This window comes from Mesoplodon densirostris, chromosome 4, assembly GCF_025265405.1.
Source record: "Mesoplodon densirostris isolate mMesDen1 chromosome 4, mMesDen1 primary haplotype, whole genome shotgun sequence".
Classification (NCBI taxonomy): Eukaryota; Metazoa; Chordata; class Mammalia; order Artiodactyla; family Ziphiidae; genus Mesoplodon; species Mesoplodon densirostris.
Genome location: NC_082664.1, coordinates 120,565,517 through 120,591,696, shown reverse-complemented (window position 1 = coordinate 120,591,696; position 26,180 = coordinate 120,565,517). Strand labels below are relative to the sequence as shown.

At 52.6% G+C, this 26,180-nt stretch overlaps 1 protein-coding gene across 4 annotated transcripts in view; it reads left to right on the top strand.

Moving 5' to 3' along the window:
• The window catches only part of CD276 (CD276 molecule), a 31,354-nt gene extending 5,961 nt beyond the window's left edge, over positions 1-25,393 (top strand). Inside the window, exons 2-11 of one of the 4 annotated variants that reach the window (XM_060097028.1) lie at positions 10,522-10,591; positions 11,268-11,394; positions 13,386-13,733; positions 13,923-14,237; positions 14,848-15,186; positions 15,381-15,677; positions 19,330-19,464; positions 20,517-20,558; positions 21,972-22,007; positions 23,993-25,393. In XM_060097028.1, the coding sequence (XP_059953011.1) occupies positions 11,322-11,394; positions 13,386-13,733; positions 13,923-14,237; positions 14,848-15,186; positions 15,381-15,677; positions 19,330-19,464; positions 20,517-20,558; positions 21,972-22,007; positions 23,993-24,015 (1,608 nt within the window). In that variant the 5' untranslated portion in view covers positions 10,522-10,591; positions 11,268-11,321 and the 3' untranslated portion in view covers positions 24,016-25,393. Of the gene's footprint in view, positions 1-10,118; positions 10,220-10,521; positions 10,633-11,267; positions 11,395-13,385; positions 13,734-13,922; positions 14,238-14,847; positions 15,187-15,380; positions 15,678-19,329; positions 19,465-20,516; positions 20,559-21,971; positions 22,008-23,992 lie in introns of all 4 variants that reach the window. The other 3 variants (XM_060097026.1, XM_060097029.1, XM_060097027.1) reach the window with 3 other exon arrangements.
• The last annotated feature ends 787 nt before the right edge of the window (positions 25,394-26,180 follow it).

Here is a 26,180-nt window from a genome sequence, read left to right as displayed (position 1 = left end):
TTTCGTTTGTTAATACAAAAGAATTACGTGCTCGTTGTCAAAGTTACAGAAGTACATCAACTAGAAGGTGGAAGTAGACCTTTACCTTCATCCCCATGCCCCAGAGTTGGGTTCACTATCACACTTCCAGACCCATTTTCTATATACAGACATTCATCCATCCATCTCTCTATCTATCTAAACACACAGGCATTCATTCATTCATTCATTCATTGAACAGTGCTTTGAACACTCATTATTTGCCAAGCCTTTGGTAGAACTAAGGGTCCAATAGTAAATAAAGCAGACGTGGTTCCTGCTCAGGGAGGTCCCAGTATGACACGAGGTAAACAAACTGCAACGCAGAACAGGGACATCCTTAGAGTGGCAGACCTCCAACCCAGCTTTTCTGCCTAGGTGACCCTCAGGATGTCATCCAGGAAGAAGGAACTGTGTTTGCAAAAACCCTATGAGGTAGGGAAGAGGGTCTCATTGTAAGAGACCCTGATGGAGAGGTCAGTGGGCCAGGCAGGGCCCTGCATGCCATGGAGGAGCTGATTAGATATTGAAAGTGATGACATGATGCACATTTGTTTTTACAGCAGTTTTTCTGGTTGCTGTGTAGAGTCTAGATGGGAGTATAGAACTGGGTTGGGGGACAAGAGAGAAAGTGGGGGACCGGTGAGGAGGCTTTTGTAGTCATGCAGGCAAGAGATGATGGCGACTTGGCAGACCAGAGAGAGAAGCAGAGGTGGAGGGGAATAGAGAGAGTAAAGATATATCGGGTTGCCAAACTTTTTCTGTAAAGGGCCGGAAAGTAAATAGTTTAGGCTTCGTGACTATTGCGACTACTCAGTTCTACTGTTGTAGTGGAAAAGCAGCCACAGACAATATGTGAATGAATGAAGTGTGGCTGTGTGCCAATGAAACTTTATTTACGGATACTGAAATTTGAATTTCATGTCATTTCCATGTGTCCTGAAATAGTCTTCTTTTCTAACCATTTAAAAAGGTAAACCTTGTCTTAACTGGTGAACTGAACAAAAGCAGGTGGTGAGCTGGATTTGGTGCTGGGGCTGTAGTTTGCAGACCCTTGAGATATATTTTGGGGTCAGGGATGGCTGTTCTTGGTGATGGATTGTAAGGGTGTGAGAAATCAGGTCTCTGGCTTGATCAGAGGGGGTGGAAGATGGTGCCTTTACGAAGTGGGAAGGGCTGGGGAGGAACAGGTTTGGGGGAGAAATCCAGAGTTTGAAGAGGGACCTGTTAAGAGGGAGATGCCTGTGAGTCATTGGAACACAGATATTTAGTAGACAGTTGGGTTTCAGTTTGGAGCTCAGATGAGAGGTGTGGACTTGGAGAAGTAAATCTGGGAGTTGCCAGCATATAAATGATATTTAAAGCCATGGGAGTGGATGAAATCATCTAGGAAAAAATAGTAGAGAGAATTAAGGAGAGGGCCTAGGAGCAAGTTCCAGGGGGTTCAGTGCCAGAGAAGGAAGGGCCTGCACTGAAATATAGGAGATGGAGCGAGAGGTAGGTGACTAGATCTGGGACCGTGGGACCATTTATTAATATAGAAATTAGGTCATATAACTCACAATATTCTTTATTCACATGACCTATGTCATGGGCTTATTTCCATGTAAGTACACCTTCTTTTGAAAGGCGGTATGCTATTCCATTATATAGATGCACCATAATTAATGTACCAGTTCCCTGTTGTTTTCCATTTTTGCTGCTGCCTGGGTGTCTTTGAGAATGGAGCTAGTGTTTCTGTAAACCAGTCCCTGCCAACTATGGCCCTGGGGCCCAATCTTTTGCTGCTTGGTTTTGTATAGCCCAGAAGCTAAGAATGGTTTTTACATTTCTAATGGTTGAAAAAAAATCATGTGATTCATGAAAATTATATGCAATTCAGTTCCGAGTGTCCATAAATAAAGTTCTATTGGAACACAGCTCTGCTCATGCATTTATGCACTGTCTCTGGCTGCTTTCCTGCTGTAAGGGCAGAGTCGAGCACTTGTGACAGATATGGGAGGGCCTGCAAAGCCTAAAACATTTGCTATCTGGACCTTCACAGAAGAAATTTGCTGACCCCTGCCTGACTCGATTCTACATCCAGAACCAGCAGTAGGTCCACACACAGGCTGGGCAGGGTATTTTGAGCATCTCTGGGAGGACACGATCTAGAGAAAAAATTCTTTGATGCCCCAAATTCTGCCATCAGCTCTTATTTTGAGTAAACCATTGCCCTTTTAAAACATCATCCTTTAAAATTCAAACCTCCTCTGCAAGGTTAGCGTTACATATGCATCAGTTAATCAAAGGTTGGGCCTACCTATGGCAACAGTATTACTCCTCTACTTAAAATCCTTTCTTTCTTATCACCTACCAGCTAAATCCAAACATGACCTCCTGTTCCAGCCCTGGCTTGCCCTTCAGCTTCTCCTCCTCCTGTGACCACCATCTTACATCTCCTGTCCGCCCACATGGAAGGGCCTGCATTCCCCCAGCCTCCCATGCTGCTTCCTTCCTCACTGCCTTTGCCTGGGTTTCTCCCAGTGCCTGGAATGGCCTTTCCCAGCCTGACCACCTGGGGAGCTTCAGGTCAGTTTTAAGGGTTCACCTTTAGGGTTATCATGTCTCTGAGGTACCTCCAAGTGGCCCTCACTGTATCTTAAATAGTACACTGTACTGAACTGCAGTGATTTCTGTGCACTCCCCTATTGTAACGCAGGCTCCTTGAGGACACAGACAGCTTAGCCCTCCCTCTGTCCCCGTTGCCTGCCTAACAGGCACTCAGTGAAGAGTTAAGTGAATAGCTAGATACACGAATGAATGTATATTCAAGGACTCCTTCGGTTGTAGATAATAGAAACCTGGCTCAAACTGGCTTAAGGAAAAAAAAAAGATTACTCATGTATCTGGGCAGTCTAGTGCAGCTTGCTTCAGGAATAGGGGCTGAAATGTTGTTTTCGGGGCTCAGTATCCCTCCTGCCTTCACCTCTGCCTCTGTATTTGTTTGGATCAATTCTTTAGGTTATTGCTAGCTGATAGATTCATTGCCAACAGCCCCAGACCACATCCTTCTTAGCAACCTCAGCAAGAAAGAGTGTTTTCTGAGAGCGCTGGCAGCAAAGCCCTGGGAGGTCTCTGATTGGGTGTGGCTTGGCTCACAGGCTCATTCCCAAGCAAATCACTGAGTGGGGGAAGGGCAGGCATTCTCCAGTAAGCTGGGTCTGGTCATACGCTGAGACCTGAGGCTGGGAATCAGCCCCACCAGCACCAAATGGACTGGGTTCCCTGCAGGAAAGTGGAGCCCTGTTATCACAAGGAGCCAGCCTAGAACGAGAGAGGGGCACTCTAGAAGAAAGGATGAGGAACAAAATAAGAGTATCAAGACTGACTAGTGAAGGCAGAGAAGGTCTGCGCAGCATCTATTTTGCTTCTGTATCAAGGAAAGAAGGGACAGAAGCTGTTAAGAAGGAACCGGAAGTTCAGTCCAGGAGGGGAGGTGATAATCTGCTTTAAAAGGATTTGTCTTCTGGCCCCTAGGATTGCTGAGTGAATTTGGAGATAAGATCTCTGAGAAGCTATCAGGGATATTTCAGGACGACTGGGGTCGACAGTGGGGGCGGGGGGGAGGGGGAAGGTGTGGGTCACAGCATTCCAGTTTCCCACTGTGTACAGAATCAATCCAGGGTCCCTAACCGACCCCTGAGCACCTCCCTTGCCTCATCTCCTGACTGCCTCTCCTCGGAGTCCCCGTCTTCCCAGAATATGCTGTGGGTGGTTGCTCCTCCGTGACTTTGCTGGTCCCCCTGTGCCGGAGAGCTGAAATGTCTCCTCCTCTCTGAGGTCCAACTAAACCTCCCCACTCCTTCATGAAGTGCTTGACCCTCCATTCCCATAATACCTGCTATAAACCTGCGTCATGCTTGTTGTGTGAATGGATAAATGAATGCTGGAAGACCTAAGATGGGCAAATAACCAGTTTTATGGGGAATAAGGTAGATTATGGGAAGAACAGATTGGTGACCTTAATCCCTGACAAAACCCTGGAACTAACTGTCAACTGAGCACTTGAGGAAGAGTCCAGCTTCTTCAAATGACCCTTTTTTCTGGTTCTTCTCCACTTGAGTGGTCCCCCTCCAGAAGCAGTGACACCTTGGGGACGAGATAGATGGGCAGCTGGGTGAGTGGCCGCACAAGTAGGAAAACTTGTAAACCCAAAGCCCTGAATAGTGGATGGACGTTGATCCTGGGGCAGACCCTAGTGCTGTAGGGCTTTCCTGTTCCTGTCCTCTCCCTGAGGACCTTGATGACACAAGAAACAAAGTGGGGAGAGGAGGGCAACCTTTTTAGATAAATTCATTTGTTCTCTTCTTCATCCACCAAAAAATTATTGAGCACCTTCTATGCACCAGGTACTGTCAAAACAGTACTTCAAAAATGGCATCGTTACATAACATTGTGGCATGGTTACATAACAGTGTGACTGCACTTAATGCCACCAAATTGTACACTTAAAAATGGTTAGGGGCTTCCCTGGTGGCGCAGTGGTTGAGGGTCCGCCTGCCGATCGATGCAGGGGACACGGGTTCGTGCCCCGGTCCGGGAGGATCCCGCATGCCGCGGAGCGGCTGGGCCCGTGAGACAGGCTGCTGGGCTTGCGCGTCCGGAGCCTGTGCTCCGCAGCGGGAGAGGCCACGGCAGTGAGAGGCCCGCGTACCGCAAAAAAAAAAAAAAAAAAAAAAAAAAAAAAAAGGTTAAAATGGGAATTCCCTGGGGGTCAAGTTGTTAAGACTGCACGATTTCACTGCTGAGGGAGGGCCCAGGTTTGATCCCTGGTTGGGGAACTAAGATCCCACAAGCCATGGGGTGAGGCAAAAAAGAAGAAAAAGAGGTTCAAATGGTAAACTTCATGTTGTGTGTATTTTGCCATAATTAAAAAATATATATCACGGCAGTTGAAGTGAGGGACTCAGCTTAACTGAATGAAATGTAATAGTAGGGGGCTTCCCTGGTGGCGCAGTGGTTGGGAGTCCGCCTGCCGATGTGGGGGGCACGGGTTCGTGCCCCGGTCCGGGAGGATCCCATGTGCCGTGGAGCGGCTGGGCCCGTGGGCCATGGCCGCTGGGCCTGCGCGTCCGGAGCCTGTGCTCCATGGCGGGAGAGGCTGCAGTGGTGAGAGGCCCACATACGGCAAAAAAAAAAAAAAAAAAAAGAAATGTAATAGTAACAAATGAAACATCCTATAAAGCTCCACCCCTTCCCTGAATTTTTCAGAAGAGGATGGCAGAGATGTGGATCTGCAGCAATGTGAGCAAATGACTTCTGGTTGTTGGCCACAGATTTGACAGTCTATTATTTTGGGTTGTTTTGGTGAAAAATGTGGCATGGCTGCCCAATATGACCTCTACCAGAGAGAGGAAGTTCCAATACTTGCAGGGCTGTTATAAGGGAGGGGCAGACTTGTTCTGCATGGTCCAAGGGGTCGCATGAGGAATGATATGGGCTGACAGACTTTGGCTCAGTAAAAGGTAGAGCTTTCCACCAATGAGAGCTGCTCAAAAGCCAGTGGATTTCTTTGGGAGGTAGTGGGTGCCTATCACTAAAGGGAGCAAACAGAAGTTGTGGGAGTGGCCAGAGAAAGGTTCCCCGTTCTGCGACCTGACCATTAACTTCTGCATCTTCTTCAGAATTTGTTGGGTGGGGGGGGGCTCTTCTCATTCCATGAGCTCCCTCAGTGATCCCAACTTTGGCTTCCATGAATAGCTCCCCCGTCCTGTTCTGAGTTCCAGCTCTGTGTGTCCAGGAATCCATCAGACATTTTGTCACGGATGATCCATTCCAAGCCCAATCAGAATTGTTCTTCCCCCTCATTTCCAGGTCTCCCCATCTTCTGTGTGTGACACACGCACCCATGGGTTGAAGCCTTCAGTACATCCTTGGCTCTTTCAGCCCCTCACATACAAACAATCCCTAAGACCAGTCATGTCTACCCTTGAAATATCTCCTAAGCTGTGCCCAGGTATCATTAAGTGACTCTGATGAGATAGTGTTCAGTTCATGTTTTGAAACACCTATTCTAGATGTGGTTTCCTTTTGCTGCTCTGAGCAGTAGCAATTTTCACGGGGTGGGAAGAGGGGGAAGAGAAGGCGGGAGAGGAAGGGAGGGATGAGTCCCTAAATTAGTCACTTCAGATGCTGTAAGAAAGACCCAAAATAACGGTGACGCTAGAATAGATGCTTATTCTAACCCAAGTGACAGTCCGGGTATGTCCAGTGCTGATACTGCAGCCACTCAGGGGCCCTCTGTCCTGCTGTTCTGCAGTCCCCAGGGTGTTGCCTTTGGCAGCATGGTCCTAGAGGGCTCACCACATCTGTGTTCCAGCCAGTGGGAAGGGGGAGGAGAAGAGAGAGAGTGTGCTCCTTCTCTTTAAAGGCATGCCCCAGAAGTTGTACACATCAGTTCCTCCCACATCCTATTAACCAGAAAATGATCACATGGCCATACCCTGCTGCAAGGCAGGCTGGGATCTGTAGTCTTTAGCCAAGAGGCCCTGTGCCTAACAAAATATTCTACAGAAGAGGAAGAGAATAGATGTAAGGGGAACACTAGTGGTTTCTACCACAGTCATTTTGTACATTTCATTGTGACCTGCATGGCAGTTAATTGGCTAGACCTTAAGGATAGAGTACATGAAGGCTTAACGTACTAATGAAGTTCCATTAGCATCCAGTAAAGCGTTTTTTCTTTTATAGATGGGAACATTGAGCTCAGAGAGGGGAAGTCACCTATTAAGACTGAACAGCAAAGTTTCAGAACTGGGACTAGAACCCAAACTTTGGGCTCACTTTTTACTGTTTCAAAGAGATCTGGCTGAGAGGCAGACAAGCAGTGCCAGGAGGACAGGTCTCTTGGGGCTGGGGAGAGACCACCTTTCCCAGCCTGTCTACCTGCAGAGCTGCTCATCATTTGTCAGCACTCACCTTTAGGGTTATCATATCTCTGAGGTGCCTCCAAATAGTCCTCACTGTATCATTTTTTTTTTTTTTTTTTCCGGTGTGTGGGCCTCTCACTGTTGTGGCCTCTCCCGTTGTGGAGCACAGGCTCCGGACGCGCAGGCTCAGCGGCCATGGCTCACGGGCCCAGCCGCTCCGCAGCATGTGGGATCTTCCTGAACCGGGACACGAACCCGCGTCCCCTGCATCGGCAGGCGGACTCGCAACCACTGCGCCACCAGGGAAGCCCTGTAGAGGGAATTTTCTTGTTCTTCTTGGAAGTGTGTGTTATAAATCCTGGTCATCAGCCTTTGGCTAGTGCTTGGCTGCAAGAAGGTACTTTCAAGCAGCCATAATTGGCCTGTGATATAATTGGACAGCATGGCTTTTAAGTTAATTATCACCTATGAACATTAAATGAAATTTCATAATTATAGTTAAAATATATAAAACATCTGTGCAACAACACTAGGAAACAGTATTTCTAATCAAATTGGGAAATAGAATTTGAGAATTAGTATGTCTCAAACATACTTCCTCCCCCCCAGCTTTATTGAGGTATAATTGACATATAAAACATTGTATAAGTTTAAGATGAACAATGGGTGTACAATGTGATGATTTGATGAATGTATATATTGCAAAGTGTTTACCACAATAAAGTTAGTTAACACATCCTTTACCTCACGTAATTACCATTTTGTTGTTGTTACGATGAGAACATTAAAGTTCTGTTCTCAGTCTCCGGACGTGCAGGCTCAGCGGCCACGGCTCACGGGCCCAGCCGCTCTGCGGCATGTGGGATATTCCCAGGCCCGGGGCACAAACCCATGTCCCCTGCATTGGCAGGCGGACTCTCAACCACTGCGCCACCAGGGAAGCCCAGCCCTCACTGTATCTTAAACAGCACTCTGTACGGAACTGCGGTGATTTCTGTGCACTTCCCTATTGACGCAAGACAGACGCAGGTTAGTCCTCTCTGTTCCCAGTGCCTGCCTACCAGGCACTTGGTGAACAGTTAAGTGAATAACTAAATACACAAATGAATGTATATTCAAGGACTCCTTCAATTGCAGGTAATAGAAACTTAGCTCAAACTGGCCTGAGGGGGGAAACAAATGATTGGCTCAAGTATCTGGGCAGTCTAGGTATGCAGCTTGCTTCAGGCATAGCTGGATCCAGGGGCTTAACTGCTGTTTTCAGAAGCTATGCTTCTATCCTATGCTGGCTAGTAAAGATTGACACTGGTTATGTGGCTTGACCCTTCTTGCCCTCTCCGTGGGAAATGTTGTCCAAGCAGCCCCTGCAGGAATTGGGAAGAGGCAGGGGGTTAAGAGAATATGGGGTGCTATTGGTGGTCATGGTAGGGGCAAGGAGTTCCTCTTGGATATCCTCAGGTCCAGGGCATCTTGGTAAAGAGCCCAGCCTCAGCCCTTGATTTTTGGTTTTGGCTTTATGGGGGTACATCTTGGGTCATCTCTTGGGAGCTTCCCTGTGGCTCCACCTCTGCTGAGGTTGGATGCACTTACTGTATCCTCAGGCCAAGGGTGGCCTGGCCCCCTCACTCCTGCTCCTCTGGGAAAGCCAAGGCACCCTGTGGTCTTTCCTGGCAGGGTTCCATGGAGTTCCCACATTCTGCTGGAACTGGGGTAGACGGGGGCGGGGATGTGGTAGTGGCGGTGGCGGGGAGGAGGAGGAAGAACCGTCTGCTGACTCACTGGGAGGGGCGGTACATGCTGACTCCAGGGCAGGTCCTGCCTGGGGATGACAATTCCCCTTTGTAGAAAAGGTGGGCAACGTGATATGAATGCAGCATGAGGTCTGTGTGTCTCCATGGGGCTCTGCGTACTAGGCAGCCCATCTGTCCCACTGGTCACAGGCCATGCTCTCATTCCCTGGCAACATCTTGTCTCTGAGATGTGTTTCTCCCTCCTGCCTTCAGCTCTGGGAGCCCAGCTATTGGGGTGGGAGTCTCTCGGTGTCCTCGGTTCTGGTGTGTCAAGGGCTTCTCCCCAGGGAAAGCATGAGAGTGGGAACTTCCAGAGTCCAGAGTCTAGGAAAGGAGTTGAAGGGAGCAAATCCAATGCCCACCCCTGGGAACCTCTCATCCTCCCTCTGGAGGGAAGGACAGCTCGGCCCTTGGGGAACCTGATAGGTCTGGTCGGAAGAGAGGTGCTCCCTGAACTCCCACATTCGTGGAGGTGGCAGGCAGTCCCAAGTGACCCTGGCAAGTACAACCCAGTGGCAGGAATTAGCTTGATGGATGAAGGAGAAGTCATAAGAAAGGTCTTGAGTGCCAGGCAGAGGCGTGTGGGTTTACTCCCGCGGTAAATAGGGAACCATGAGAGGTGCCTGTGGGGGAAGGATGTGAGCAGATTCCTGCCTCAGCTCCTAAGAGGAGACATGTAAAATGTGGGGTTGTCAGGGACGGACTGGAGGGTCCCAGGAGGATCACAGGAAGGCTGGTCGCACAGGTCGGGGTGGGAGACGGTGGGAAGGGTGAGGGAGGCCCAGGAAGGACAGGCCTTGGTTCTGTCTGGGGGTGAAAGAAAGGAAGGGAGACTCGGAATCTGGGAGTTTCTTAACCTTAGTCCCTGTGATTCCTTCAGTGGGCAGGCAAGCATGGCAGGCCGCTGCCTGCCAGCACTTCCTCTGGGCCGTGGTGGCCCTTGGCAGGATGTGGTGCCTGCCAAGGGTGACATTATGAATGGAGTGCGAAGGCTGCTGACTCAGCAGGCGGCAAGGCTTTGAGGCCGCCAGGTTTGGACCGGAAGTGTCTGGGAAGGAAGTGGCGGCTCAGGGCTTCCCCGCTGCGGACAGCTGGGGGTGGAGGATGTGCTTGGCAGGATGCACCCGGCTTGGCTAAGGGACTCCCTCAGCTCAGCTGCTGTGTGTGTGTGGGGGGGTGGGGAGTGGGGTGCTAGGCTGGGATTGGGAGGGTTGAGGCTGGGTGCCTGTGACTGGAATTGATGCTAATGGCTGTTGATGACATTTGCTCCCTGGAAGGGCAGAGAGGTGTGTCAGGAGGTGGGGAACTCGAACCCTTCTCATCTGCGCTCTCTGGCAAATTACATCACACTAATGAAGTCCCCTCCCTTATCTGGGCTTTAATTTTTTTCTTCTTGCAGAATGGGACCAAGTCAGGCAGCCCGGCTCCCTGGGTGGTTTGGAGAATGTGAAACCTTTTGTATTTTTGTGAAATCAAGTTGGATAGCATGAATCGACCCTGGTGACGTGGTTTGGTCAGGAGGTGGCATGAACAATCAGGCAGCAGCTGTGGGACACAGGGAGAAGGCGGACAGCTTGGTGGGGCTGGGCGTGCGCAGAAGGGCAGCCAGGACCAGGAGCAGGGCTGGACCCAGGGAGGTCTGGGTCTCCCTGGCTCAGGTCTGACGTGTAGTCACAGAAGTGCCTCACTCGGTCCTGACTCCGCTTGGGGGGGTCAGCCCTAGTCCAGGCCTCGTCCATTTCTGATCGGTCTTGGGCACTCAATACACACAGGTTAAACTAGCCAGTGTCCTTTCCCTTCAGCCCCGGACTCATATACCAGGCTGCCTTCTAGAAGTCTCACCTGGAAGTTCCTGCACAAACACTGCTCGCTGTACGTGCCCTACACTGAACCCTTCCACATTCTCTGTCTCCGTGAGTGCCCCACCTGGTCACTGGGCTCAAACCATGGACACCCTGACTGCTCCCTCTCTCTCCCCGCTGTCCTATCATGCTGTCACTTTCCCCCCGACCTGCTTTGTCTCTTCTGTCCAGCTCTTCTCATTTATCCTGCACATGCTGTCAGAGTAATCTTTAGGAACCACAGCTCTGACCATATCCTTCCCTCTATTCCAGAACCTTCAGTGGCTCCCAGCTGCCTTTAGGATAAACTTCCAACCTCTTAGCCAATCTCTAAGTCTTATTCTTCCCTACCAGCTGTTGTCTTGAGCCCAAAAAATCCATGTACATCCTTGGCCTGAGCAGGCAGACTTGGCTTTACTAGCTGCCTTGCCTCTCCTTCCTTTTGTTTGCATACCAACATCTTAGAAGGGGTGGGTCCCAGCTGCCCCCTGCCCTGCTCCCCTGATCCAGCCTCCCCAGTGACTCACTTCCCTCCTGCCAGCATCTCTCAAAATATCCCTCAGCAGGGAGCCTTGTGCGGGTATAGGAGGGAGGACCTCCCAGCGGGCAGTTGCAGCCTTCCACCAAGCTGGTCCAGGGGAGATGAGGTGAGAGAGGGCCTGGGGAGGACATTTTGAGACAAAGGCCTCACTTCCTCTTCCTCACAGGCAGGGGCAGCCTTCCACCACGGAGAGCCCAGCTGTCAGCTGCCTCACGGGAAGATGCTGTGTGGACCGGGCAGCACGGGTATGCGTGTGGCCACTGCCCTGGGAGTGCTGTGGTTCTGCCTCGCAGGTGAGGGGAGCAGAGTGGGGCCTGGAGGTGGAGGAGGAGGGGACCATTCCCACCAAGCCTCTCTGTCTAGCAGGGCTGGGGAGGTTTTGGCTAACCTCCCAATCTCCTCTCTGCCCTGTCCACCTCATTCCTACCTCTGGGATCCAACAGGCAACTTACTTTACATTTTTTAGACTCTGTTTTCTCTTCTGTAAAGTGGTAATGTGAGCACTAAATGTGATAATGCTGTTTCTCGAACAGACTGTATGTGTGCTTCCTCCCCAGGGCCTTTGCACATACTGTTCCCTCTGCCTGAAACTTTCTGCCCCTGAATGTCTGCAGGACTTGATCCCTTGTTTCATTCAAGTCTTTGCTCAAATGCCACCTTCCCCAGGCTTTCCTGGCTACCTTGTATAAAATAGCTCATCTTCCCTTCCTTTCCCTGACCTTACTTCATGCTTCTTCCCAACATTTATCTCCACCTGACATATTATATGTTTGCTTGCTTATTGCCTGCTCTGCTCAAAGAGCAGGATGTATCTCCAGGGCCAAGATTGATGCCAGCCTCATACAGGTGTGTAAATCTTCCCACACAGTTCTTGGCACAGAGTTAGCATTCAATAATGGCAGCTACTTTAATAACAACATCATCGTAATTCAAATCCTAATCAGTTTCTGCTCTAAGGGAGAGTTTGCCTTCTCCCGCCAAGGGGAAGACAAAGTTGAGTGTCTGGTGCCATCTGGTGGTCGGAAAGAGGAAGTACCGCTTTACCTAGAGCTATTGATCCTTTGATTTCTTCAGACAAAGGGCTTTGTCTGGGTGATTCCTCTGGTTTCATCCCCCAAATGCCCGATACAAGGGGCACCCTGTTGGTCTCCAACTGGAGAGCTGGCCTGTGGCACCTGGCATTGTGGCAAGAGATCCAATGCCCACTTAAGACCTTTAGAGATCACTACACACTGCAAAGATGATGATACCCACTCCCTGTATGTTATTCATGATGAAAATACTAAGTACAAAATGCTATTTTTCTAAGTGTGAGAAACCTTTAATGAGTGCAGTATTCAGTTAGCTTTGTTTCGAGACTGTTTGATCTTCACACTTTTTGAGTGTGCCTGCTTTGCTGGCGCCCAAAGCACACAATCTAAGCATTATGCAAGAATGGCAGTGCCAGGCTAGGGGACACATCTCACCAAAAGAAAAGCTATCAGGAACCCTTACTTAACTTTCCAGGGCTCTAAAAGAAGAGCTGGACTGGAGGCAGAGGTGACTGGGTGGGAGGCTGCAGGGTAAATCGACAGGATAGAGGGCAGGGGTAGGAGCAGGGGAACCTGCCCCACCGGGCTTTTCTATGGTTATGTCATACTCTTTTTTCATTCCCTTTCAGTCTCAGCTTAATATCTCTTTATGGAGAACGTGGCTCACCACCCTATTTAAATGCATGGGTATTCTTTCTTTCTTGCATAAAAACTAATCATGTGTATTTAGGAAAAGAAAAATGAAAAAGCACTTGTGATTCTTTCTCATCCAGAGAAAACCACATGTTGGTGCATACTTTTTTAAGACCCTTTTTACAATTTATAAAGATAATATATATTTGGGAAATGCAACCAGCACAGACAGGTGTAAAATACCTGCCAGAGTTTTGAAAAGCTACCTCCTTGCTTTCTATCCATTGGCTTGCTTCCTTCCTTCATACCCCTAATCACATACTAATAAGAATTTGTGTGCTAGTTTGTCCCTCTCTCCCACTAAAGCGTAAGCTCTGTAGGGGTGTGACCTTGGTGTTGTTCTCCGTGGCATTCCTAACTCTTACCCCTGGCATAGTGGGTGCTTACTATATTCCTGCTGACTGAATTAGAACCAAAGGTAATAAACTCTTAGGCCTTAAAAAAAAGGGGGGTGGGGGGTGGACAGGGCCTGAAGTTAACCCGGAAGGGGAGGGGGACTAGGGAGGCCCGGAGTGTCCCGGCCCCTCCTCACCGTCCCACCCCACCAACCGCATCCCCAGGCGCCGCAGTGGAAGTCCGGATCCCTGAAGACCCCGTGGTGGCCCTCCTGGGCACTGACGCCACCCTGCGCTGCTCCTTCTCACCCGAGCCCGGCCTCAGCCTGGCACAGCTCAACCTCATCTGGCAGCTGACAGACACCAAACAGCTGGTGCACAGCTTCGCCTGGGGCCGCGACCAGGGCAGCGCCTATGCCAATCGCACTGCGCTCTTCCCAGACCTGCTGGCTCAGGGCAACGCGTCCCTGAGGCTGCAGCGCGTGCGCGTGACTGATGAGGGCAGCTTCACCTGCTTTCTGAACATCCGGGACTTTGGCAGCGGCAGCGCCGCGGTCAGCCTGCAGGTGGCAGGTGAGAGCCGCGAAGGGGGGCGGTATATGCCCTCCCTTTGGCACACCCCTCATACTTCCCGCAGCCCCTTTACCCACTGCCCCAGCGCTGACCCGTGTCCTCACAGCCCCAGGCACCTTTCCCCTCCACTGTGTCCCGCTGCCCTTGCCTTACGTTGACCTCTGCCCTCTACCCTCTGCTCTCCTCCAGCCCCCTACTCAAAGCCCAGCCTGACCCTGGAGCCCAACAAGGATCTGCGGCCCGGGGACACGGTGACCATCACGTGCTCCAGCTACCGGGGCTACCCCGAGGCCGAAGTGTTCTGGCGGGATGGGCAGGGTGCGCTCTTGACCGGCAACGTAACCACGTCGCAGACGGCTAAGGAGCAGGGCTTGTTTGACGTGCGCAGTGTCCTGAGAGTGGTGTTGGGCGCTAATGGCACCTACAGCTGCCTGGTGCGCAACCCCGTGCTGCAGCAGGACGCTCATGGCTCTGTCACCATCACACCGCATAGAAACCCCACAGGTTTTTGTTTTGTTTTCTTAAGTGTCCCCCTGGGGGTGGTGGTGGTCCTGTGTGCAGGGGTCACGGTATCTGAATCTAGCTCCATACCTTCAGTCTCCCGGAACAGTGAGATGCCTAATAATAATAACGGAAAAGATAAACATGGTGCGTAGGCGGCAATCTAACCGTGGTGGGAGTGGGTGAGGGTGATGATTACAGGTCCTCTCAGCTCTCTAGGTCTCCTGATTCCAGGGCTCTGGAAACCTCTGGAGAGAATGGAGAAGCATTCAGATCTCAGAAGAGAGCGGAAGGATAGGAGAGGGAAATGGATCCTGGCGGAAAGGGGAGTTTTGCTAGGGCTGGAGGCTGCTCTAGGCCAGGTCCCCCCACCCCCCTGGGGACGGACCTTGTCAGGCCAAGGCCAAACTGCTGTGATTCTTGTCAGAAGATTAGGGAGACTCCACGCCTGGAAGTGCTGAGACTTAATCTGTTTTTAGGTCTGGGGAGAAAGTGGGAAGATGGAACGGGACCTGGGGGTTGATGGAGGAGCAGGATGCTGGGGGTGGGTGGGGTGGTAGCCCAGAGTGTCAGCGCCCCTCCTCACTGCCTGCCGCTCCAACCTCGCCCTCAGGCGCTGTGGAAGTCCAGGTTCCCGAAGACCCCGTGGTAGCCCTCGTGGGCACTGACGCCACCCTGCGCTGCTCCTTCTCTCCCGAGCCCGGCTTCAGCCTGGCACAGCTCAACCTCATCTGGCAGCTGACAGACACCAAACAGCTGGTGCACAGCTTCGCTGAGGGCCGCGACCAGGGCAGCGCCTATGCCAATCGCACTGCGCTCTTCCCAGACCTGCTGGCTCAGGGCAACGCGTCCCTGAGGCTGCAGCGCGTGCGCGTGGCTGATGAGGGCAGCTTCACCTGCTTCGTGAGCATCCGGGACTTCGGCAGCGCTGCGGTCAGCCTGCAGGTGGCAGGTGAGAGCCGCGAAGGCGGGGCGTAGGGGGGGTCCCCTCCCTTTGGCACACCCCTCATACTTCCCGCAGCCCCTTTACCCACTGCCCCAGTGCTAACCTGTGTCCTCACAGCCCCAGGCACCTTTCCCCTCCACTGTGTCCCGCTGCCCTTGCCTTACGTTGACCTCTGCCCTCTACCCTCTGCTCCCCTCCAGCCCCCTACTCAAAGCCCAGCATGACCCTGGAGCCCAACAAGGACCTGCGGCCTGGGGACACGGTGACCATCACGTGCTCCAGCTACCGGGGCTACCCCGAGGCCGAAGTGTTCTGGCGGGATGGGCAGGGTGCGCCCTTGACTGGCAACGTAACCACGTCGCAGATGGCTAACGAGCAGGGCTTGTTCGACGTGCGCAGTGTCCTGAGAGTGGTGTTGGGTGCTAATGGCACCTACAGCTGCCTGGTGCGCAACCCCGTGCTGCAGCAGGACGCTCATGGCTCTGTCACCATCACAGGTACGGGCAGACGAACAGCTGGGGAAGGATAGAGGGGGCCATTGCGTTTTATCTCGACCCTGAGCTGGAATTTAGGTAGGCTTGGGTGGTCAGAAGACTTAAAACATTTTCATACATTTCAGGTGTTTCAAACTCTCCCCCAAGAAGTCCTTAAGGGACTTGCTTTATCGAGCTGATAGGAATCATTTGTAGTGTTTGCCCTTCTAAGAGTGTCTCAGGTGGTATTTGTGCTTCTTGTACAGGGGACTGAGTACCTGCCTGGATCTGGAGGTGTGGGCGGGAGTTCTGGAGCAGCCACAAGGCATGGCTCTGGAGTGCTTTCCTACGGGAACCTCTCCAAGAGCTGGGAAGGTGTTGCTACATCACCATCTGATGCTGGGCACCATCTGACTGCGAGGCCCTGAGAGACAGCTGGGCCTCTCCAGGTGGCCATACCCCTCACCCCGTCAATGTCAGCTCTCCTGATGGAGTTCAGCGGGACCCAGGCAGCCTTTGGAACAGCCGGGCTCTCTCTGCTGCCCCCATGTGGTCAAACACTAGATCAACGCCGCCCCTTTGGCAGTTGCCGCAATCTCTGGTTTTGGGGTCCTAGCCCAGACACACTTCCCTTCCTTTAGAGCCCACCTGAGTGGCACTCAGGTGAAGTGGGCTCAGGCCCACACTCAGGCCAGGGGAAGCCGTCTTCATCCTTGTTTGGACCTCATTCTGGCTCCTCTGTCCCTCCTCATGGGCCAACTAAGCTTTCCCAGGGGTCTCCCTGCATTCTCTGGGGTCAGGACAGCAGGTTCTGTCCATCTGGTTCTCCTGTTTTCTCTTCCATGACTTCCACCCAACCCACAGCCCATGCAAGTCCTGATCCCCCTGGTGGCCAGTTTCTGCATAAGCCTCTGGATTCACAGACATTCCTAACTTCCTGTTCCCCCCACTTACATGGATATTACGTGGCCTTCACTTCTGCGAGCTCAGAGGCAGTGCCCATCACACTTGCCTTCTAGGAATTCAGGCTCATTCCTCCTTCTCTTTTAGGGTTTTCCTTCTGGCAAGGCTGTGTTCCCTCTGCCCACCCCCTCCCCAAGATTGATCCCACCCTCTTTCTCGAGACCCTCAGGTCTGTACTTTCTGTGGAGGAGTCACTGCCCTGGGCTGTTGGATGTCCCGAGCGGTCTCTTTGACCTTTTAGAGAACAGTATATGGTCTGATGTATCCACAGGAGAGAATCAGAAATATTAGATAGAGCAGGATTGACAGAGAATGTGAAGCTTTCAGAGAAGGGGGGTGGTCAGAATGGGCTGGAGTTTCAGGAGAAGTCTCTAGGGACAGGTGGGAGTTGAGGGGACCTTGAAGGATTGGTGAACTCTGTGATAATTTGCACACTGAGCTGAACTGGATATCCGCCACACTGTGTAGAAAGGGCTTGTGAATATAAATGTGGTTATACTCATGTACCTGAAGATGCAGGTCTGAACCCTACTCTGTCCTTGACTGGTGGGATGAAGGCAAGGCTGACCTGTGCTCCAGGCACCAACAACAGCCTAGGGGTGGACATAGCAAGAGCCCCTCCTCCTGGGTACTTCTGTGGCTCTGCTCCATGCTTTGCTGCAGGAGCCCCACCCTGGGATCCCCAGGGGTTTTTTCAGTGTGCTTCATGGGCCGGCCCCTCATGTCAGCTGCCATACTCCTTTCCTGCTCCTGCTCACTGGGGACATTTACCCCACCTAAGAGAAAAATCTGTACTGAAAATTTTAGTAGCTGACATTTAAAGTGCTTTCATTTCACAGATGAGGAAACTGAAACCCAGAGAGAAGAGAGAACTTTCCCAAGGCCACAGGCTAGCACAGTGGCTCTGACTCTTTTGGTGATTAGACACCTCTCTGAAAATTGGATACATGATAAATGCAGTCACTTGCATTTAAGTTTTGAGGGTTTGTGGCCCCTCTAAACTCAAACACGGGGGTCTGTGGACCTTGGCTCCGGCAGCCTGCTGTGAGCAGATGAACCAGAACCAGAATCCAACTTTTAGCCTCTCAGCCTAATTTTCTTTCCTCCCCACCACCCAGCCTCCTGTTTTTGTGAGAGCAGGTCTGGCCTACTTTGGAGCCCTTGGCCTGTATTTTGCTTCAGGCAGCTTTGAGCCTTGTTAAACACTCTGGGATTGAGACTTTCAGTCCTCCAGCCTGGTCTCTCCCGCACCTGGGGGTGCTGTATGTGGAGGGGGCTTTATGGAGCAAACACTGGACATGGAGCCTGGAGATGCAGGTCTGAGCCCTGCTCTATCCTTGACTGGTGGGACGAGGGCAAGTCTGACCTGTGCTCCAGGCACCAACACCAGCCTGAGGGTGGACGTAGCAAGAGCCCCTCCTCCTGGGTATTTCCGTGGCTCTGCTTTCCTGCAGGAGCCCCACCCTGGGATTCCCAGAGGTCCCTTCCATGAGCTTCAGGGACTGACCCTCCAGGCCCCTCGTATCAGCTCCTGTCCTCCTCCCCTGCTCCTGCCCGCCAGGGTGATGGGCCCCTTTGCTGCCAATATCCAGAGCGGCAGCGTTGCCAGCCATGCCCGTCGAAAGTGACATCGGCTGCAAACCCCTGCATCTGTATCACGGTCTCCACTGCCCGAGGGTTCACGGCACTGCTGTCTGCTCTGACAGCACCTTCCGCAGGAGCTGCCTTCCCCCTGGCTTTTGTTAGATTTGTTGTCTCCAGGGCCTCTGCTCAGGACCCCGCGTGGGTCCTGGGACTGGGCTGGAGGATGGTGTGCTCAGAACAGCTGCTGGCCCTGACCCAGTCGAGGGTGGTTCAACTCCTTCCCTCTGCCCTGAAATAGCTCAGAGGGGGGGCCCTCAGCGTTTCACAGAAACATTCCCCTGGCAAGTCTCCTCCTCTTGGGTAAACCCAGAACCTTCACTCTGGCACCCTCAGTGTCCGCCCTCATCTTTACACGGGAATCTGCAAACATCTTCTGTCAAGGGCTGGATCATGTATATTTTAGGTTTTGTGGGCCACGTACCGACTTTGTTGCTGCTGCTGCTGCTGCTTCTCCTTTTGTTGGCAACCCTTTACAAATGTAAAACCGTCATTAACTCAAGGGTTGTACAAAAACAGGCCAAGGCCAGATTTGGCCCACGGGCTGTAGTTTGCCAACTCCTGATCTATAAGATGGAGGGTATCACCAGGTGGGACTGGGGTAATCAGGGAGGGCCTCCCGAGGAGGCATCGTAAGCTAGATGGAGAGTTAGGGAGCAGTTTTTAGGTAGAGGAAACTGACAGCAGTGGTGAGGGGGCTGGAAGGAGCCTCTGCAGAGAATGGTTAGGATACCAGTTTGGCTGGAGCAGTGGAGTTACAAAGAAGAAGACTGAAGCACTATTCTCATGTCAGTAGGGAGCCATGGAAGGTTCTTGAGCATCATCAACCACAGACTCTTCAGCCCTCCCACGTTGAGGCATGTCCCCACGGCAGCCACGGCCATCAGGGTTTAGAGGGTGTATGGATGGGCAGGGAAGGGGCACGGGAACTTAAGTAAGCTCTCTTCATGGTGTCGGGGCCCAGTGAGGGTAGGAGCCCCTGTTCACACCTTGGAGGCAGAGGGGCTGTCCTCAGGGCCACTGGGGGCCAGGCATGACAGTCTCTCTCCATTCTCCCCACCTCTCCTCCCAGGGCAGCCCATGACATTCCCCCCTGAGGCCCTGTGGGTGACCGTGGGGCTCTCTGTCTGTCTCGTCGCACTGTTGGTGGCCCTGGCCTTCGTGTGTTGGAGAAAGATCAAACAGAGCTGTGAGGAGGAGAATGCAGGTGAGTGAGAGAGGGGGGTGTGCGTGCGTGCGTGCGTGTGTCTCTGGGTATGTTAGTGTGTCTGTGACAACAACACGAGTGTCACTTTCCAGTGACAGAATGAGTGTGGGTGTGCAGATGCAGCTAGACTGTGTGTGTGTGTGTGATCTTGAGGCCGAACATGTGTTGTAAACAAGTGTGAGCCTGCCCGTGAGTGTGCAGACATGGCAGGACGAGTGTGGATATTAGTGTGACTGGGAGTGAGTGGTGGATGTGTGACAAGGGGATGGATGTGTCTGTGCAAACAAGCGTGACTGTGAGAGCCTATGTCACATGGGAGTGTCTGTGAGTGAAAGCACATGGAACTTGAGTAGCACAAGCGTGAATGCTTCGTGGGTTTGCGTGTCACCATGAGAGGGTGTGTCTGCCTCCAAGTGGGGCAGAGTCTGAAGCAGCTGCTGTTTGCTTGGGCTGGGGGGTCAGTAGGAGTTGACTTTGGTGATTGGTAGGTGGTGAGTCGACATCGATAGGTAGGTGGTTTGACCTTGATAGGTAAGTTGACTCTAGTGAGTGGTGGGTGAGTTGACCCTGATGGGTGGTATGTGGGTGAACATGAAAGTAGATGGTGAGGGGTGGGAGATGACTGGGTGTCAGGAAGGAGAGCGTATGTGAATGGAGAGGAAACTGGTCAGTTGGAACAGGTGGGTGGCTGCCAGTGTGGCAGGTGGCTGGGCAGGCTGCGGAAGGATGAGGAACCATAGATGGGTGGGTATGCACATCGGAGGTGGTGGTTGACTCGGTTGGTGAGTGAGTGGATGGTGGGTGATGGGGCTGGTGGATGGTGGAGGGGCAAGTAGCTGGTCCTTGGCCAGGTGAGTGGTGGGCTCCAGCCTGGGGTCCCTTTCGTCCTGCCACAGAGCTCTGCTCTGTGCTGGTCTCAGGCTCTGACCCTGTGTCCAGCATTTGGACCATAGACCAGACCTGCTCAGCCCCATTTACCTGCTCTCACGCTCCCGGGAGCAGAAGTTCAGTGATGAAAGTGGGGCTGAGGAAGTTTTGGTTCACTCTTCTAGGCGCTGAGGACCAGGATGGGGATGGAGAAGGATCCAAGACGGGTAAGTCTGAGCTAAGAGCTGGCACTGAGCAGGGGAGAGGACTCCAGAGTCTGGAGGGGCCACGTTCACTTGAAGGTTTGAATGAAGTGTGTCCCGGGGACTGAGGCCTCCCAACCTAGGTGCGTCTGTCTTTGCTCAGCGTTAGACCTCAGGCAGGTCTCCCGGGTGCTGCTTCGTTTCTCCTGCCTCTGCCTTTACCCGCCTACCAGGCCACTCAACCCTGAGGGACCTGCACTGTGGAGTCTGGTGGCTTCCTAGGGGTGGAGTGAGGGTTCAGGAGACAGGGCAGCCTGGGTTTTAGTTCCAGCTCCAGCTCATATAAGCTGAGTGGCCTTGAGCAAGTCACTTTACCTCTCTGGGTCTCAGTTTCCTCCTAACTACTCCCTTCATAGGTTGTGTGGGTTAAATTAAATGAGATCATGTATCTAAAGGGCCTAGTATCATACCTGGCGCCTGTAAGGGCTCCATACTTTGCAGTCCTGTTATTAGGACTGTATTATCAGGCTGACACAGTCCCACTCTGGTTAGAGGCTGTGTGACTTTGGTCCAAGTGCTTTGTTCCTCTGGGCTTCAGTTTCTCATCTGTAAAATGTCATCCTGCCCTGATGGCACCAGAGGGCCATTTTGAAGCTATCTCGAGTGACTTTGCAAAGGGCATGGCACGAGCCTGGAGCCCAGTGGGGGCTGGGTGCCAAGGTACTGGTGCCCCACAGTCACTGGAGGCCTCACTGCCTTCTCTTCCCTGGGCTTCTTGGCTGGGGGAGGTAGGTTCCCACTGAGCCATTTGGGATGGTGCCAGTTGACACAGGTTTCCCCCAACACCTGCAGAAGGAAGGGCAGGAAATTGACCCCTGGGGACTGCTGTAAATTGTGTCAATTAATTCTCTGCCTTTGGTGTCCCCGGGTGTGGCCAGTGTGGAGACAGCCCTGGGATCAGGCCTCATTTTTCATGCTCGGAGGCAGGTATAATTGGCAGAAGGGAGGGAGTGGGAGAAGAGGGAGGCTTAGAGAGCACTGGGTCCCAGTTCTGCACGATCCCAGGCCCACCGGGGGACACTTGCAGCCTCCTTCAGTGCCTCACTTCACCCTATTTGTATAGCCGGCTCAGCGTACTCTCACATCTCCAGCTCATAGGAGGGCCGGGGAGTTGTTCCCATTATAGAGATGTAGAAAACCGAGGCCCGGGGGGAGGAGTGACAAGCCACAGAGTGGAGCTGGGACTTGGGATAGCAGCCGAGAGCCCCTTTTCTGGTGCTGTGATGTTGCCCTCACCCTCTCAACTCTCCCTCCTGCCTTCTCCCAGTTCTTCTAGCCTTTACTTCTTCCTTGGCTCCTGTGCCTCTCTGCCCAACACCCTACCCCACCACTTTTCACGGTGCCCCCCTCACTGTGTACTCCTTCCTTTTTTTGCAGCCCTGCGGCCTCTGAAACACTCTGAAAGCAAAGAAGGTAAAGACACGTGGTGTTTGAGATTGTGTATCTGTGTGTTTGTGCACCTGTGTGTAGGAGGCTGGGGAGGGTTGTTGTTGGTGGGGGTGATTATCACCCTTCACTGCTGCCCTGAGGCTCCCTCCCCAGAAGAGCAGCCTTGATTCCCCCCTGTTGAAATGGCAGAGAAACCAAGGTCCCCGCTGCTCTAACAGGACGCAAATATGATAGAGGCTTAACCAGGACAGGAGTCGAGGTTGTGTTAAGGCCACTGGTGCCCTGGAACCAACTTCCACTTACCTGGTTTCTGTCTTCTTCCACTCAAAGCTTCCAGCCTCAGGTCCAGAATAGCTGCTCCAGCTCCCACAGCCCCTCCAGAAGTAAGGGGGAAAGAGGAGAGGGAGGGGACATTTTCTTCTAGGGCTTGACTAGAAATAGCTCCCATCACTCCCGTTTATATCCATTTGTCAGAACCTAGTCACATGACTCCTAACTCAAGTGAGGCTAGGAAATGGGGTTTCCAGCTAGACAGCCACGTTCCTGGTCCATAGCCAGTGGTTAGTAAGTGTTAGCAATCATTATTATTTAGATTACTGTAACATCAGCAGTTACATTAGCAAGTGGTTGGTTGGAGGTTAGTTTAGTTTGAGATTCTTCCTTATTAAAAGTAACCAAGAGCCACACCTACATTATGTGTGTTTGTGTATAAATATGTGTATCTCTGTGTGTGTGTGTGTGCGTGTGTATTTTGAACAAACTATTCCTTGATGCAGACTTGTCATTAAATATGAGTGGCTTCCAGCTAGAAAAATCAAAGGTTTTGGGACCTTAATTTTTGGCCAGAGGTTATGGAGCCTTAAATAATTTTCAGGTTGCCTTGTTGTCCCTGTTAGGAAATAAACTTTCACCAAGTCCCTGGAGGCTCATCCCTGCATTTAGCTTTTCTTTGGGAAGAAAGGAAGGAAGGACATAGGCCCTGTGCTCAGGAAACTCCCAGAGGTGGGGGGCAGTGGGGCCCTCAGAGACCTGTGCAGAATTCATGATAAAAGCTGGGTGAGGGGTCTTCAGAAAGGCAGCATCATGCAGAAGAAAGAGCCCCCAAGGGGAGACCTCACTTTAAGTCTCTGCCCATAACCTTCCAGGGGGGTTCCTCATCTGTGGAATAGAGTGAAATCCTGTCACACCTCCCTTACGAGATGCCAAGGTGCCAAATGCAGAAGTGCTCTGTAAAGCAAGTCCTTCAAAATGCTGTAGAACATTCCATGGCAGGAGTGGAGGCCTGTGTTGGGGTCTGGAGGGATGGAGATAAATTATCCACCTCCCCGTTGTCCTGAACCAAATGAGGCATAGAAGGATCGAGCAGATGGAGATCAAAACGTCAGCCTGGGTGTGTGGAGCAGGGGACCTCCTGACCCTGCTCCCCAGTGTGGCAGCCTGGCCCCCTGGTCTCTGGCCAGGCTGGACAAACACAGAGGCAGTCCCCGGAAGGGAGAGCTACTCTTCCAGGGACAAACGGAGCCCAAAGGATGGGAGAGGGAGGGGCAGGGTCACACATGACCCGGTCCATCTTCTAAACTCTCCGTGCAGGTCAGGGAGTGGAGTGAGGCCAGGGCTGTGAATCTATGGGGTGAAGAAGATGGATCAAAGGACAGGGAGGGTGTGGGGGCAGAGATGGGAAGGGAAGAGTGTGCCAGACAGAGGGGAGGGTTGTGTGCAGGGTGGGTGAACCCCTGAGGATTGAGAAAGAGGCTGGCGAGGACTGGGCAGTCTCCCCCAGGCACCCTCGTGGTCTGTCTGATGCCCAGCTGCTGTGTGTGTGTGTCTGTCTGAGCCTTGAGGGCAGTGCTTGATGCAGGGGGCTGCTAGTCAGACTGCTGGGCCCTGTCACACATACTCTTCCCCTTGAGTATGTGACCACATCCCTGGGGTTCTGGCACACTTCCAACAGTAGAACTCCTGCATTTAATGCTCTCCCCCCTTTTTCTCCTTCCCATCATGAAATGTAGATGATGGACCAGAAATAGCCTGACCACGAGGACCAGGGAGCTGCTGCCCTGCCCTGGGGCTCCCACCTCTGGCTGCACTGGGGCCTCAGTGTGAGCCCTGGGCTGGGGGCTTCTCTGCCCTTAACAGATGGCTTCTACTCTAGCGGGTCTACTCATTCTGCAAAGGACACGATACATAGACCACCCCGCAGCCTTATTTCTCCGATGGACATGATTCCCAAGTCATCCTGCTGCCTTATTTCTCCAGTGACACGATACATAAATCATCCTGCTGCCTTATTTCTCCAATGGATATGCCACATGGACTAGCTGGCTGCCTTTTTTCTTCAAAGATGTGATACACAGTCACCAATTATCACTTCTCAGCATTTTCTCCCACCTGCCCATAATTCTGTCTCCTCTGACAGGGCCACTGCAGCCTTAGCATTTCCTCGAGTCTAGAGGCTTCTCCTTCTGCTCTGTCCCTAAAGTTGGCCTTTCCCCTGTCCTACTGAGTGAAGACAGGGCCCCTCCCCCAGGCATGCAGACATGCAGGTGCACGTGCTGGAACACGTGAGGACCTCCCCTGGCCCCGTCTCTTCCGTGGCGCCCTGGGCTGTGCCCTGTGAGCCCCACCTTCTGCCCGCCCTCCCCACGGGAAGCACGTGCTGGTCACACTGGGTCTCTGGGCAGCTGTGTGGGCCCCTTGGGGTCAGCTTCTGTCCCTCTGCTTTTCCTGACTTCCCTTTCGTTCATCCACTCAAGTAAGGTTCACTGAGCATCTATGGGGTGTCAGCACTGTGTTAGGTGCTGGGGACCCCGCGTGAGAAGACAAGCCCCTCCCTAAGGAGCTTGCCGTTCAGCTGGGAAACCCGTGAGGAAAGAGTGGCTGTGAGGGGCTCCTGCCTGGCTCGCTACTGTACTCCTCTTCTGTACCGCATTTCCCTGGATACCTCACTCCCATCACATCCCTAATCCTTACCCAGAACAGAGGGTGGGGGCAGAAACCTGGAGAGACGGACAAAGCCTCTCACCATGACTGGGGAATCTGATGGTTTCCACAGTGTCTTTCCAGGCATGAGCAGGGGGGCAGGCAGCCAAGGCCTGACAGATCCCGGGAAGCTGAGAGCCACAGCACAGGGGAAGCCTGGGGCCTCTCCTCGCTGGCTGGAGCTTGAGGGCAGGGACAGCCCCCTCTCCCACCATGGTGCTATTCTGGGGCTGGGTAGCCACTTCCTGGCTTGTCTCGGGCCGGTCCCCAGCCTCTAGTGGAGTAAACTTCTGATGATCTGATGTCCTCCTGTTGACATCCCTCCCTTCACCAGGAATGAAAGATGTGGGGATTTCTAATTTAAATGTGGGACTCTGAGGAACTTTGTTAACTGGGGGTGTATTTTGGGGAAAATAAATGCCTTTGTAGAAGCTTTTTCTCTGTAAAATGTGTGGCAGTAGGGCGGGCAGCAGGACTTGGCAGGAAGGGTTCCCTCCTGGACGTTTGAAGCCAGAGTGGGGATACCTGGATCTCCTTACTGTCACTGTCCTTAAGTCACGGGGTCTCCATGACCCCCTCTCTAGCCTCAGTTTCCCCCTTGGTAAAGTGATGTTGGCTGTGCAGAAAGCCAGGCCCTTTGGTCACTTTTTGGGGCTCCACCCTGAAATAGCTTTATCTGAGAAGACTAACAGCTTTGTCTCAGAAGACTCAGACCTCAGGCTTCTTTAAGGGCTAATGCCCCCATTTCATGGATGGGGAAGCTGAGACCCAATAAGAAGCTGACACCGGAAAGGAGCTCTGTGTGCTGTTCTTGGCTGACCCAGTGGAATGGGCACCAGGCCCGAGTCAGAGGTCCAGGTCCAGGACCCCAGTCTTGGAGGTGAGTGCGTCTGCCTCTTGCTGGGTGGGGTGGGAGCAGCCATCTGAGTGTGTGAGCTGAGCCTTGGGCTGAGCCCTGCATCCTGTACCCACCACACCTGACCCCAGAAATGGGGCCACGTTCATCAGCATCTCACTGGATGCAGGTGCCTCAGGGCAAGTTAAATTCCCTGCACTTGTGTCTGAGGGTGTTCATGACCTGGCCATTTGGCTCCACCAGCTCCAGGTAATTATGGTGACACTATTTCACCACTAATGAGGTGGTGCTCGTTAGAGCACAGGAAGCACTGGGTCTCATGGGGCGTGCACATCCCGGCCCTCAGAGACAGAGTGTCTGCG